Source organism: Pantherophis guttatus, chromosome 14, assembly GCF_059756535.1.
Source record: "Pantherophis guttatus breed Tessera chromosome 14, ASM5975653v1, whole genome shotgun sequence".
In the NCBI taxonomy this organism is placed as follows: Eukaryota; Metazoa; Chordata; class Lepidosauria; order Squamata; family Colubridae; genus Pantherophis; species Pantherophis guttatus.
The window spans coordinates 16,783,334-16,798,019 of NC_142076.1; the positions used below are offsets into that span (position 1 = coordinate 16,783,334).

A 14,686-nucleotide genomic window follows, 5' to 3' on the forward strand; every position below is an offset into this window, starting at 1 on the left:
AATTCTCTATTAACAGCATTTAATATCTGATTTGTCTAATTGTGAATGATCAATTTTAAATCCATTGGTTACTTTATTATAGGTCCCAGATCCATCGTAGCGGGCCATTAGATCACCTATAAAAAAGTGCGATAGAGAACAGAGAAGAAATATATAATAAAATGATGCAAAACTGTTGAGCTTTAGGAAATATTTTATATAGTCCAGTCAACAATTAATTTATCACATAATTTTAAATCGTTTTTAATTGGGTTACTGATTTTAATTTGGTATTGTATTGTGATTTGTATTGAAGTTGACATTTTGTAAGCCGCCTTGAGTCCCTAGGGAGAAAGGCGGCATATAAATCGCAATAAATAAATAAATAAATAAATAAATAAATAAATAAAAAATAAAGCTGTACAGGCTGCTAATGTAAATTTTTGTTATTTTAAAATGCTGATCTGCCAGAACATACTAGATATAAAATTCATTTTGATATCTAAGGAATGGCCTTGTTAGAAGTGTTAAAAGCTCCATGTGTGTCTCTCTATGGAACCTAAAGGACAAGCAATATTTCAACCTCAGTAAGCTAAAGATGTGTGGACTTCGACTCCCAGAATTCTCCAGCCAGCAAAGAGGAATTCTGGGGATTGAAGTCCATGCATCTTAAAGGTCAAGGTTGAGAAATACTTCTGTAATCTGCGGATCAGTGGTTTGATATTCCCAGACTTTCTGCAAAATATTTTTTTCTGAAACTCGCCCTCCATTTAACAGTGACAGCGGCATAATTCATGTTCCAATTGGCACTTTTAATCTTCATTGTTTTGAGCATAACATTCCCCTTTAAATTCCTTTCTAATCTACTGTATCTAAATGACTTTCTTGCTCCTGGATAATAGAAAAGCAATAACTTCCCTTCTAAAAACGGCATCAGTTTAGCCTCCCACCGACCAGTACGCTCCCATAGAAAGGGGCTCCTCCGGGTGCCGTCGGCCAAACAATGTTGACTGGCGGCCCCCAGGGGGAGAGCCTTCTCTGTGGGGGCACCTACTATCTGGAACGAGCTCCCCCCGGAGATACGGAGGATCCCAGATCTGCGTACCTTCCGTCGTGCGCTTAAGACCTTCCTATTTCATCAAGCCGGCCTGACCTAAGTCTTTCCCCTTTTTAAATGGAATTTTAAATCTGGTTTTAAATTATTGGGGTTTTAAATTTGTTCAGCCAAATTATTTAATTCATTTTAATCTATTTTAAATTTTGTATTTATATGTTTTATTCCTATGGCTGTTCACCGCCCTGAGTCCTTCGGGAGTAGGGCGGTATACAAATTCAATAAATAATAATAATAATAATAATAATAATAATAACAACAACAACAACTGGTTAAGATCAGGAATACTGAAAAAAGAAACAAAGCTTTATTTTGGCAGCTCAAGAACAAGCCCTAGCCACAAACTGTATGAAGGCAAAAATTCAACATGTTACCACCAACAGCAAATGCCGCCTCTGCAATGAGAAAGAAGAGACAGTTGACCACCTGATCAGTGGGTGCAGCAAAATTTCACAAACTGACTACCTACAACGCCATGACCGTGTTGCTAAAATCATTCACTGGAAATTGTGCCAGAAGTTTGGATTTGAGTACAGCAAAAACCACTGGGAGCATCAGGTTGAGAAAGTTTTAGAGAATGAGAAACCCAAGATCTTGTGGGACTTTAGGATTCAGACTGACAGGCACTTGGTCCACAACACACCTGACATAACAATAGTTGAAAAGAAAAAAGTATGGTTCATTGACATTGCAATACCTGGTGATGCACGAATTGAAGATAAGCAGCAAGAAAAAATCAAAGTACCGGGACTTACAAATTGAAGTTGAGCGACTGTGGAAAAAGAAATCGTGTGTTGTCCCGATTGTAATTGGAGCCCTCGGAGCAATACCCAAAGGGCTACCCCGCTATTTAGAAATTCTAAATTTGCCGGACTTGAACATTTTGACTCTACAAAAAACCACCTTACTCGGAACAGCTGACATCCTCCGACGATACCTTAACAGTTCCTAGGTCCTTGGTTAGGACTCGAGCTGCTGAGCTATTAACCAGCCTCAAAGGCTGTGAATCTCACTAAAGATTAACCAATAAATAATAATAATAAATAAAGGAGTTGTTGGGCCATTTCTAAAATCTGCGTGACTTGGAATTTATCTAGCACCTTGTATCTTCTTTATAACATTACCTTGAAGCTCTGTGTTTCTATGATTCTGTAAAGTTTTATACTGCATTATGCAGAAAGGGGAACCAGGAAGAAGAGTTGGCCAAAGCCCCGCCCACTTCTCTGGGAACAACCAGGAAGCTTCTCTCTCTATCGCCCCGCCCAGCCCCGTGGTTGCTATGGCTACCGCCCAAGCCCTACCCGTGGTTGCCATGGCCACGGCTCAGGCCTCTTAGCAACGGGCATCGCAAGGAAAACTTCAGGCAGCTTTTGCGAAGGGTTGCAAAATAGGAGGGATTTCCAAAGAGGTGGATTTTAATATATTTTTTTTCCCCTTGGTTTTCTTCGTGGCTTTCAAGTTTGCATTTGCTGCCCGGTCCCTGATAGCTGAAGGACTACAATTCCCCTAATCCCCATCCTGTTCCTGTGATTGCTAATAGGGTTATTGCAAATTTTGGAATATTCCTCCCAAGCTGCTGGTCCTTGCAAGGATTTGGGGCTAGTAGTTATTATTCTTATTTTCGTTATTGAATCAGATCTGCTCAAATCTGGATCTGTTCCGGCTCTTAAAAGGCCTTAAAATTTGATTAAATTTTAATCAAAAGGCCTTAAAAGGCCTTAAAATTTGATTAAATTTTAATCAAAAGGCCTTAAAAGGCCTTAAAATTTGATTAAAGAGTTACAGTTTTGAGCGGTTCTTTTGCAATTACATTTGGAGTTTTCAAATGTTTTCTAGAATAGAAACATTTTTCCCCCCAAAAAGCCTTACAATCCAAGGACTGTTAAAAATAATAACAATGAGATAAAGCTCTCAGTTTTTAGAAAGTGGTCTGGGTTTTTTTTTTAAAAAAAAACTTGTGCTATGAGTACAATGTCCATATTTTTGTGGGGGAAAAAAATAAAAAGGATCCATCAGAGTAAAGAATTTTCATTGTTTATGTATGTAACTTGGCTTTACAAAGGAAAATTCAAGAGCAAAACTATGTGCAGTTAAACATTAATAGCTAAAAATATCTAAAAAGCGCTTTTTTTAAAGTTATAAACTTTAAACTGGAGTTATAAGAAGCAAGTATTAAAAAGGATTTCTGCACTTAGGCTGTGCATTAAACAGGTCCATTTGTACAGTATAAAAGGGAAACGGGCAAAAAAAAGAGTGAATTTTTGAAAATAAATACATAAATAAATCCATAGGACAGTTTTCTGAAATAAAGGACTTTTCTTTGTAATAAAGCAACATAAAATAAATTCTAAATATAAATAATTATAAATAAATATCTCCTAGTTCTACAAAGCCTTTTTTATATATATGTTTAGCTATGCTACAAAGCAGTAAATTCTTTGAACACCTATAAATATTATAATTTTTTTTCATTATGTATCAGTTTTTATTTATTTCAATAGATTTCTGGTCAACGACTGTAAGTTTTTATTACAATTCAGTATCATCATTGCCTTGAATTGCTCAACGAAGAAAATAAGTAATAAACATACTCGTTTTAAATTTTATTGACCATGTGATTCACTTAACAACTGTAGTGATTTGAAGAACCACGGCAAAAAGGTCGTAAAATCGGGCACGATTCACTTAACAACCACCTTCTGGTTGGCAACAGAAATTCTGGTTTCATTGCGGTCGTATGTCGAGGAATACTTGTATATCTCATTCAACCATTTTTCTCTTTCTGAAGTCTAGGTAAGTCTCCTAACGAAATATTTATTTTTTTCCCCACCTCTAGATTAAAAACAGGAGCTTCACTCTTTGGCAGGACGGCTAATTCTGCCTTACGTCGAAGCGATGGGTAAAGATAAGAAGAAAGACAGTAAAAAAGGAGATAAATCCGGATCTGCTGCAGCCCACGACACGTCCATCGAGTTAGCAATTTCCAGCCTGAATGTCCCACCTCTGTCGGACCAGGGGGATGAGCACTTGGCTACTCGGGCAACTTCCAAAGAAAACAACAAGGATCAAGAGCCTCCCCCTGTCCCTGAACCCATTGAGTACGAAGAACCCATCCTCACACAACTGATTGTTGAAAGGTAAAACCAGAGTTTTGCTAAAAATGAGGTGAGGTCACAGGGAAATGGAATCTAAGGTGTTTTTTTTGACCAATTTTGGAGCCCGGCGGAATCCCTGCTCGTGATTTTTGATAGTTTGTGGCAGGGGTGTGTTCTGTCCCCGTACCACGCACACACACCCACAGATGGCCCGGAGTTAATAAGCCACACGACAAAACTCTTTGATGATAAAGCTGGCAGCAACCCAGTGGCTAGCTGCCAATTCAGACTTTACTCACACAAAACAAAGATTAGACTGCCAGCATTCTGATAAAACAGGCAGAGTGTCAACAATACAAGGATTAATCCAAATGGAGTCCGATAAAGCAGGCAAAGTCCAGTAAAGCAGAGATCATGGAGTATTTCCAGTTTTTGCTCATCACAAACTGAACGGGCCACCACACCCACATTTATACCCTGTGGGGTGTGGTCCAGTGACTCAGCTAATCTCTGGCATGCCTTCCCCTCTGCTGTGCACGCTTCTCCCTGCGCCTCTGTCGAGGGTCCAGCCAGCACTTATCTTCCTCGTCACTGTCCACCTGTGGCTGCGGGGATGTGCTTGGCTCTGAGCCTATCGTTTGGCCTTCGGTGTCCTCCGGAGGCATTGCCAGAGAGGAGGGTCCTGGAGAAGGAGGCCTTGCCAACTCCTCTCCCTCACTCTCAGAGTCTGCATCTGTCGATAGCCCAGGCTCAGGCAACGGAGCCACAACAGGGTGGGCTTCAAAAAGTTTAGCAAGGGGTTCTCTGTCCGGTTGCTGGGTGGGTGTGGCCTAGTCGGCCTCCTGCACCATGGCAGGGAGGGGCGTTTTTGCCCTCCCCGGGCTCCGGAGATTTTCCTCGAGCCTCCGGGAGGCTGAAAACGGCCTCCCCAGGCTCCGGAGGCCCGTTGGAGGCCCATTTCCGGCCTTCCCGAACTTCCGGTAGGCCTGTTTCTCACCCTCCCTGAGCCTCCACACGTGCCCTGCACTTACCTGCATCCAAAACGGGCCACGTGGGAACTCCTGGGAGGGGAGGGGCGGGTTGAGCGGGGCCAGCCAGGAGTGGGATTTGGGGGTTCTCCGAACTGCACAGAATCTTCATCTTGAATTTTCATCTTGAATTTATGTTCTCCATAGGTACGAAGGAGAAAAGGTCCGTGGGTTGTATGAAGGGGAAGGAACTGCCTATTTTCAAGGAGGCAACATCTACAAGGTGACAATATCTGTGTGTTAAATCTTAAGGATATAGAATTTCCTTCCATGTGATAGGTGGCCCTTTCATTATTTCCTTGAGGAGTAGGGTGGATTCAAAGACTAGTTTCTTTTATTTCCTGTACGTGGCTTGAAAGGGTGGCGTGAACCAGGGGTGAAATCCAGCAGGTTCTGACAGGTTCTGGAGAACCAGTAGCAGAAATTTTGAGTAGTTTGGAGAACCGGCAAATACCACTTCTGGCTGGCCCCAGGACTGGGGTAGGAATGGAGATTTTGCAATATCCTTCCCCCAGGAGTGGGGAGGGAATGGAGATTTTGCATATCCTTTGGTTGGAGTGGGGTGGGAATGGAGATTTTGCAGTATCCTTCCCCTGGAGGTGGGAGGGAATGGGGATTTTGCAGTATCCTTCCCCTGGAGTGGGGTGGGAATGGAGATTTTGCAGTATCCTTACCCCAGGAGTGGGATGGGAATGGAGATTTTGCAGTATCCTTCCCCTGGAGTGGGTTGGGAATGGGGATTTTGCAGTATCCTTCCCCTGCCATGCCCACCAAGCCACGCCCACCAAGCTACACCACGCCCACCAAGCCACACCCACAGAACAGGTAGTAAAAAAAAAATTGAATTCTACCACTGGCGTGAACTCAACCCTGGTGTGAGACAACCAGTGCTGATTGAAGTTCTAGCAGAGATGTGGACATATGATTTTTCTTACTGTTCTGCGATTTAGCGGGATCATCATACCATCCACTCATCAGCTTCTTCTTGCCATTTTGTAGGGCGTGTTTTCAGAAGGGCTCATGCATGGACAAGGGACTTACACGTGGAGCGACGGAGTGCAGTACGAGGTAAGCACTGTCCCAGAATTTTCAGGGAAAAGGGCTATTTTTAGATGGAGATGCAGGTATCCAAACCTCCATCTGGTTGGGAAGGCCTGGTCTGTCTTAAAATAACGCTCCTGTGTTTACGGAACGGTAGCATTGATGTTCTTTGTCTCTTCGAACTGATCCACTCTCGGTCTGGTTTGCAACTGCTTGCAAATCAGAACAACGGAAAGATAGTTACTTGCCAGCACGTGTGCTGGATTTAGGTTCTCCAAAGCATGAAGGCAGGACAAGAAGCATCTCAACCCTGAAGCTGATCCTGGCCGAAGACATCTTGGATGCTTCAGTGTTGCCACACTGAAACCGAGGGGTGGGGGGTGGCGGTTAGAGAGAGCTGGGGTTGTTTGGTCAAAACAAAATACTTTCTCTTGGGAACCAAGGACGTTCTCACACCTGGTCAGAGGAAGGAGGAGTGATGTCACCAGACCAGCGGACGCTGCCATGATTGGGCCGTGTGACTGATTGTTTGAGGCAGGGGTGGTATTTACTTACCTTCCCTACCGGTTTGCAAATGTGCATGCGCGCGCGTGCACAGAGCCTCAAAAACATGGAAAATTAGGACGTCATGACGTCCGCACAGGTGGGCGTGGGCACCTTGCAATCGCCCCTACCGGTTCTCCCGAACCGGATAGAACCTGCTGAATACCACCACTAGTTTGAGGGGGAAAACTTTCATTTTTAATTATGTGAAAACTAAGAGGCCTCTCAGAGTCGGTTTCCACCAGATATGTGCCAATGTGATATTTCCAATAAAGCTATTCTTTGAGGAATCCACTTGCCTCGGAGTTTTTGCTTGCAGTGGATCTATTACTTGGAACCCTGACATTGCAATTCCTGAAAACTACTCAAGAGAGAACCAATCTAGAACTAAGGCAGAATTTCCTGACAGAACAATGAATCAGTGGAACGACTGGCCTCCAGAAGTTGTGGGTGCTCCTTCATCACTGGTGTTTTTAAGAAGAGATTGGACAACTGTTAAGTCCGGACACGAAAAGAGAGGCAGGGCGATCGTAGTAGAGTAAAACAACCGTTTATTGTAGGCAAGAGGGAACAACAACAAAATAATTACGAACTCAGGACTGCCCGAGGCTACAGCTCCTTTTATCGGGAGCTGTCCAGCCTGTCAGCCACTGATGCTTGTTCATTTTCCCGCCAGCGGGAAAATGAACCAATGAGTGAAGGCTGATGTAAGACTCACTCCTACTTGCATATTCAACAACAACCACTCATATGAAATGGCTGGCTGGGGAATTCTGGGACTTGAAGTCCACAAGTCTTAAAATTGCCAAGTTTGGAGGAACACCACTCCCCCCCTCCCCCATTCAACGTTGTCGAGTGTTCCTACCTTTCTGGGTGAAAGGAAGCGAGTGAGCTTTTTCTTACTCCTATATTTTCCTCTCTTGCAGGGAAACTTCGTCAAGAATGTGCAAATGCATCATGGCACTTACAAGTGGCCGGACGGCAGTATGTACGAAGGCGAAGTGAAGTACGGGATCAGACACGGTTTCGGCATGTACAAATGTGGCACCTATCCTGTTTCGTATATTGGCCAGTGGGTGGAAGGCAAGAGACACGGCAAGGTAATGAAAACGTGGCCGCTGGAAGCATACAGGGAGTCCTTGATTTACAACAGTTCATTTAGTGACCATTCAAAGTTACAAAGGCACTGAGAAAAGTGACTTTATGACCCTTTTTCACACTTCTGACTGTTGCAGCGTCCCCGTGGCCATGTGATCAAAATTCAAACGCTTGGCAACTGACTCATAGTTATGACGGTTACAATGTCCTGGGGTCATGTGACGTTTTGTGACCTTCTGACAAGCCAAGTCAGGAAAAGTCAGAGTCACTTCACAACTGTGCCATTAACTTAACAACTGCAGTGATTTCCTTAACAACTTGCAGCAAGAAAGGGACAAAATTTACATCAGAACTGTCTCGCCTAGCAACAGAAATTTTGAGCTCAATTGTGGGTTATAAGTGTGAAGTTACCTGTAGTTGCCATGATTGTATTCTGGGCAGGAAGCTCTCCCTTGCACAGATCATGGCATCCAGCACATCCAGTATCAACTTAAAATCCTCTTTAAGAAAAGTTCAAAACATTCTTAAAGATCCATCTCATCCTGGGCACCCTTTTTTTTTTTTTTTTGAACTATTACCATCTGGCAGACGGTACAGGATAATAAAAACAAGGACAAAAACAGGCTGAAAAACAGCTTCTATCCCAGAGCAGTAACTATATTGAATTCTACGGTATAGTGCAATAGTAATGCAATATCGGGTTTTCAATTCAATTATATAGAATGTGAAGGATGTGTGTTTTTATTTTATTTTCATAGTTATAATGTATATTGAAGATGGCATTTAATTTCGTTGTACGGGGTGCAATGACAGTAAAGTAAAGTAAAGTAAAGTAAAGTAAAGTAAAGTAAAGTAAAGTAAAGTAAAGTAAACTAAACTAAACTAAACTAAACTAAACTAAACTAAACTAAACTAAACTAAACTAAACTAAACTAAACTAAACTAAACTAAACTCTTCCTGGCCTTTCCTTCTCACAGCCACAAAGGGGGAAATCTTGGCATTGGCTTCTTGGCAGACTGATGGATAATCCGAAGTGGTTTAGTCAGGGGTGAAATGCTCCCGGTTCGGACCAATTCAACCGAACCGGTAGCGATGGCGGCCGGTGGTCGGGGAATCGGTAGCGATGGCGGCGCGAGACTCCGCCCACCCATCCAGTCATCGTTACTTCCTGGTTTTAACCAGGAAGTAACCTGTTTTTACCCTCTGCACATGCACAGAAGGGTTTGCGGATGCACAGAAGGGTTTGCACACACGCGCAGAGGGTCCGCGTGTGCACTTCCGAACCGGTTGGGAAGGTAAGTAGATTTCACTCCTGGTTTTAGTAATGTAACGTGCGTTCTGCCTGGGTACCACCTGATGGAAGATGCTCGAGTCTTCTTAAGCGTGTTAAAGTGTTTGTGCGATTGATTTTCAGGGCACCATTTACTACAACGAAGCAGGTTCTTCTTGGTACGAAGGAGACTTTGTGAACAATGTAAAAAGTGGATGGGGAGTAAGACGGTAAGATGATCCTTTCTTCTCTGTGGGGAAGTTAGAAGTTGATGGACACTTTCGGAGGAGTTACATAACAGAATAACAGAGCTGGGAGGGACCTTGGAGATCTTCTAGTCCAATCCCTTGCTCAAGCACGAAACCAGACAGCTTTTCAGACAAATGGTTATCCCACCTCTTCTTAAAAACTTCCAGTGTTGGAGCATTCACAGCTTCTGGAGGCAAGCAGTTCCACTGATTCATTGTTCTCACTGTCAGGAACTTTCTTCTTAGTTCTAAGTTGCTTCTCTCCTTGATTAGTTTCCACCCATTGCTTCTTGTCCTGCCTTCAGGTGCTTTGGAGAATAGCTTGACTCCCTCTTCTTTGGGGCAGCTCCTGAGATATTGTTCACCCTGGATCACAAGAATGATCCATTTTAAGGAGCCAGTAGGACAGGGATCACAATAAAATGCAACTGCGGGATATTAGGAAATACTGTTTGGCCCAGAAACTGAGTTTTAGGATGAAGAGAAGGGATGATAAGGCTTCAAACTGAGTGGTGTTCCTGAAGAAAAAAAATGCTCCTGCATATTTTAATTTTTTTTTAATGGGAGGAAAGCTTGTGATATATGGCATTAGACCTCCTGTCCCAGAATTTTCAGCAAGAATAGAATAGAATAGAGTAGAGTAGAGTAGAGTAGCGTAGCGTAGCGTAGCGTAGAATAGAATAGAATAGAATAGAATAGAATAGAATAGAATAGAATAGAATAGAATAGAATAGAATTTTATTGGCTAAGTGTGATTGGACACACAAGGAATTTGTCTTGGTGCATATGCTCTCAGTGTATATAAAAGACAAGATACATTTGTCAAGAATCATAAGGTACAACACTAATGATAGTCATAGGGAACAAATAAGCAATCAAATCATATTAAGAAACAGTCAATATAAATCGTAAGGATATCAGCAACAAGGTTACAGTCATACAATCATTAGTGGAAGAAGATGGTTGATAGGAATGATGAGAAGATTAATAGTAGTGCAGACTTAGTAAATAGTTTGACTAAAAGGGCTATTTTAGATGGAGATCCTGGGAGCCGAACCTCCATCTGGAAGGTTCCTGATAAGGGAAGGCTTGGTCTGTCTTAAAATAATACTTCTCCATTTATTGAACTGTAATGTTGCTGTTATTCTCGGTCTCTTTAAACAGTTACAAATCTGGAAATATCTATGAAGGACAATGGGAGAGAGACCTGCGCCATGGAGAAGGACGAATGAGGTGGCTTACATCAAACCAGGAATACACTGGAATGTGGGTTAATGGTATACAGGTGAGACCAAACAGAACAGTTTTCTCTTTTCCCAATTCCTCCAACTATAGAGAGTTATGGCCATGTCATGTGGGGGAATTCACTGGAGAAAGCAATTATGTTGGGAAGAGTTAGAAGTAAAAGGCCGTCAAAGAACATGGTGGCTGGAGACCATAGAACAACTCAAAGAAGTAGTGCAAGATTGGAAGATGTGAAGAGATCTGGTCCACAGAATCGCCAAGGGTCAGACACGACTAAATGAATAACATCTTCATCACCACCATCATCATCGATGGTTAGGGCTTAGTCTTGTATGGACCTGAGGGTCTCTCTAGACCTTATTTCTCAAAGTTTGGATACTGTATAGAATTCTAAACACTGTCTAAACAATGGCCTAGTTAGATATGTTAAAAGTCCATCTATCTCTCTCTGTAGAAGAACCTATAGCTCAGCGGATCTCCAATCTTGGCAACTTTTAAGACTTGTGGACTTCAACTCCCGGAATTTTGAGAGTTGAAGTCCAAAAGTTGTCAAGCCTGAATCTTACTGGGCTGTGGGGTTGTTTCAATCATGGGTTATTCTCACATGAATTCAGGTGGACACAGTTTGGAGCTGAAGGGGGAGAGTAGAGGTGGGTGGAGTCTTCAGCCAAAACAACATAGTTGGCCGATGAGTCAGATACATTCAAATGGCTGGCTGGCCAAAGGAGGAGGAGAGAAGTCGCCAAGCAACGGGCTCAATTGGACAGTGTGACATATTGTTTTGGGAAAATGAGAAACTCTTACTTTAAATGGGGTGGAAAGCGCGGGAACCTTTAGTACTGGCTTTCCACCAGTTTGTGCCAAGATGATGTATCTAAATAAATTTGTTCTTTGAGAAAACGGAATGCCTCGGAGTTCAATTTGTGATGGATACATTAATTGGAACCTGACATAAGTCTTAAAGTTCCCAAGGTTGGAGACCCCCTGGCCTCTAGGACAAGCAGTATTTCTCAATCTCTGTACCTTCAAGATGTGTGGACTTCGTCTCCCAGGATTCCCCAGCCAGCAGGAATTCTGGGAGCTGAAGTCCACACACCCTTCAAGTCACTAAGATTGAAAAACACTGCTCTGGAGAATGTTCTGTTGGTTGATTTCCCTAGCATGGGCAAGGTACCCATACCTGGTATCTGAAGAGGATCGCTGGGTCACAGTATCCCCTAAGGAATGAATACGTTGGAGATTTCGTCAACGGTGATCGGCACGGACATGGGAAATTTTTCTTTGCCAGCGGTGCAATGTACGATGGAGAATGGGTGCTGAACAAAAAACATGGCACGGTAAGGAGTGAGAACATCAGAGCAGCCATTTTGCTCTTCTAAACACGTACCGTATTTTTCGGAGTATAAGACGGACCTTTTTACCCACAAAAAGAGGGTGAAAATCTGGGTGCAGGAACTGGGTATATCTAGTTTAATGAAGAGAAGGACCAGGGGAGACATGATAGCAGTCTTCCAATATCTCAGGGGTTGCCACAAAGAAGAGGGAGTCAAGCTATTCTCCAAAACACCTGAGGGTAGGACAAGAAGCAATGGGTGGAAACTGGTCAAGGAGAGAAGCAACCTAGAACTAAGGAGAAATTTCCTGACAGTTAGAACAATTAATCAGTGGGACAACTTGCCTATAGAAACTGTGAATGCTCCAACACTGGAAGTTTGTAAGAAGATGTTGGATAACCATTTGTCTGAAGTGGTGTAGGGTTTCTTGCCTAAGCAGGGGGTTGGACTAGAAGACCTCCAAGGACCCTTCCTATTCTATTCTATTCTATTCTATTCTATTCTATTCTATTCTATTCTATTCTATTCTATTCTATTCTATTCTATTCGCAACCACATGGAAGGGGTTCCCCACTATCTTTTCTCATATCTTTTTTTGGCTTCCTATTCTTAACTACCTCTCTGAAATTTAGGCACCATCCCATCCATGTACTACTCAGATCCAACCCTGCTGAGCTTCTAAAATGTTTCCCAGGCATGATTTAGCACCCGTTTCTAGCCAACAGTCCCATCTCTTCCTCTAACGTTGTAAACCAACAGCCCGGGAGGTCTTGTGTGGGTCTTGTTATGGGTAGCTAACCAGGTTTTAAAAGCAGAACACTGTTCCTTCCCCCCCCCCACCCCCACCTCCCCAGGGCAAGCTAGTTTTCAAGAACGGCCGTGTGTACGAAGGCGAATTTAACTACGACCACATAGCGGAGTGTCCATCCTTGCAAATCGACATGACTAACATGGAAGAAGTGTGCAACCTCTCCCTGAAGGGTTTATCTGGCATAGGTGAGCTGCTTTGAAGGAGGTGGAAGAAAAGATTAAGCTTGATGAGCTTTGTCTAAAATGCCCCATTAACCCCTCAACAGGCCTCTGTTGACTTCACGGCCATCGGCGACCCATCCACACATTAATCAGGTCATATGCCCTGCTTAGTTTTTTGAGATCAAGAAAGGTGAGGGAGTTGTTACTTCTTCTTCTTCTTCTTGTGCCGTATCCATCATCGGACGTTGGCGATCATGTTGGCGATCCTATTTTTATCAACAGCTGCACGAAAAAGTGCTGTTGAGTTTTGTCCCAACCGGTCCCTTAGATTTTATTTATTTATTTATTTATTATTTATTAATCAAATTTCTATACCGCCCTACTCCCGAAGGACTCAGGGCGGTGAACAGCCAAGATAAAATACAGATAATACAAATATTTAAAAAATCCCTTAAAATTATTAAATATTTTGGCCGAAACACAGATTAAAACAGATTTTGAAGCCATGACATTCTTCTTTTGCCTGGACCTCGTTTGCCCTCAATCTATCTTTATTTATTTATTTATTTATTTATTTATTTATTTATTTATTTATTTATTTATTTATTTATTTATTTATTCTATTTCTATACCGCCTTTCTCCCGTAGGACTCAAGGCGGTGTACAGTCAAGAAAAATATAGACACACAAACATCATAAAATTGCTAATTAAAATTATTACTTAGTTTGGTCAATTAAATAAAACCCAGAATTAGATAACATTTAAAAAATCATTCACATGTTTGTATGTTTAGCCCCGCCTGTTGGAACATCAGGGTCTTGAGGGCACGGCGGAAAGCACAGAGATCAGGGATATTCCGTATCTCCGGGGGCAGTTAATTCCAAAGGGTTGGAGCCCCCACAGAGAAAGCCCTCCCACTGGGAGTCGCCAGTCGACATAATTTGACTGACGGTACCCTGAGTAGTCCCTCCCTGTGAGAACGAACTGGTCAGTGGGAGGCTATAGGTGGCAAAAGACGGTCTCGTAGGTACCCAGGTCCTAAGCCATGGAGCGCTTTAAAGGTGATAACTAACACCTTTCCCTGGAGGATTAAGTGAAGGATGCCGCATTTTTCCGAGTGTCGCATCACAGGTCCGAAATATTCCAATTTTCGCTTTTTGATGGTTTTGATGGTTTCCCTTGGCTTTCCCAGGAGGCTTATCACCTCCTCATTTGTGATTTTGTCAACCCAACTTATATGTAACAGCTGTCTGTAAATCCACATTTCAAATGCTTCCAGTCCAGTGATGTCAAACCTTTTTGGCACCGAGTGTCCAAACCGGAATGCGTGTGCATGCATGCGCCAGAGTGTTGGAAACCTGAAGAGCAGCTGGCTGGTGCGCATGTCTGCGCCAGCCAGCTGGTTTTCGGGTTTCCGGCACGCACATGAGCGCCAGTCAGCTGGTCTTTGTGCATGCTGGAGCACCGGAAACCCGAAGACCAGCTAACCGGTGCGCACGTGCCTGTCTTTTGGCCATTTTGAGCTGTTTTTTTCAGGCTGTTTTTCAGGCCTGTTTTTTGGCCGTTTTGAGCTGTTTTTTCAGGCTGTTTTCAGGCTGCTTTTCAGGCCTGTTTTTTGGCCGTTTTGAGCTGTTTTTTCAGGCTGTTTTCAGGCTGTTTTTCAGGCCTGTTTTTTGGCCGTTTTGGGCTGTTTTTTCAGGCTGTTTTTCAGGCCTGT

The 14,686-nt window shown here is 42.9% G+C and overlaps 1 protein-coding gene across 1 annotated transcript in view; it reads left to right on the top strand.

Annotated features, from left to right (window-relative positions):
- The first annotated feature begins 2,324 nt into the window (after positions 1 to 2,324).
- RSPH10B (radial spoke head 10 homolog B) overlaps positions 2,325 to 14,686 on the top strand; it is a 33,457-nt gene continuing 21,095 nt past the window's right edge. Inside the window, exons 1-9 of the mRNA XM_087878601.1 lie at positions 2,325 to 2,501; positions 3,930 to 4,230; positions 5,364 to 5,439; positions 6,216 to 6,284; positions 7,727 to 7,900; positions 9,314 to 9,399; positions 10,582 to 10,702; positions 11,823 to 11,999; positions 12,851 to 12,992. Of these exons, the coding sequence (XP_087734727.1) occupies positions 3,989 to 4,230; positions 5,364 to 5,439; positions 6,216 to 6,284; positions 7,727 to 7,900; positions 9,314 to 9,399; positions 10,582 to 10,702; positions 11,823 to 11,999; positions 12,851 to 12,992 (1,087 nt within the window). The 5' untranslated portion in view covers positions 2,325 to 2,501; positions 3,930 to 3,988. The remainder of the gene's footprint in view (positions 2,502 to 3,929; positions 4,231 to 5,363; positions 5,440 to 6,215; positions 6,285 to 7,726; positions 7,901 to 9,313; positions 9,400 to 10,581; positions 10,703 to 11,822; positions 12,000 to 12,850; positions 12,993 to 14,686) is intronic.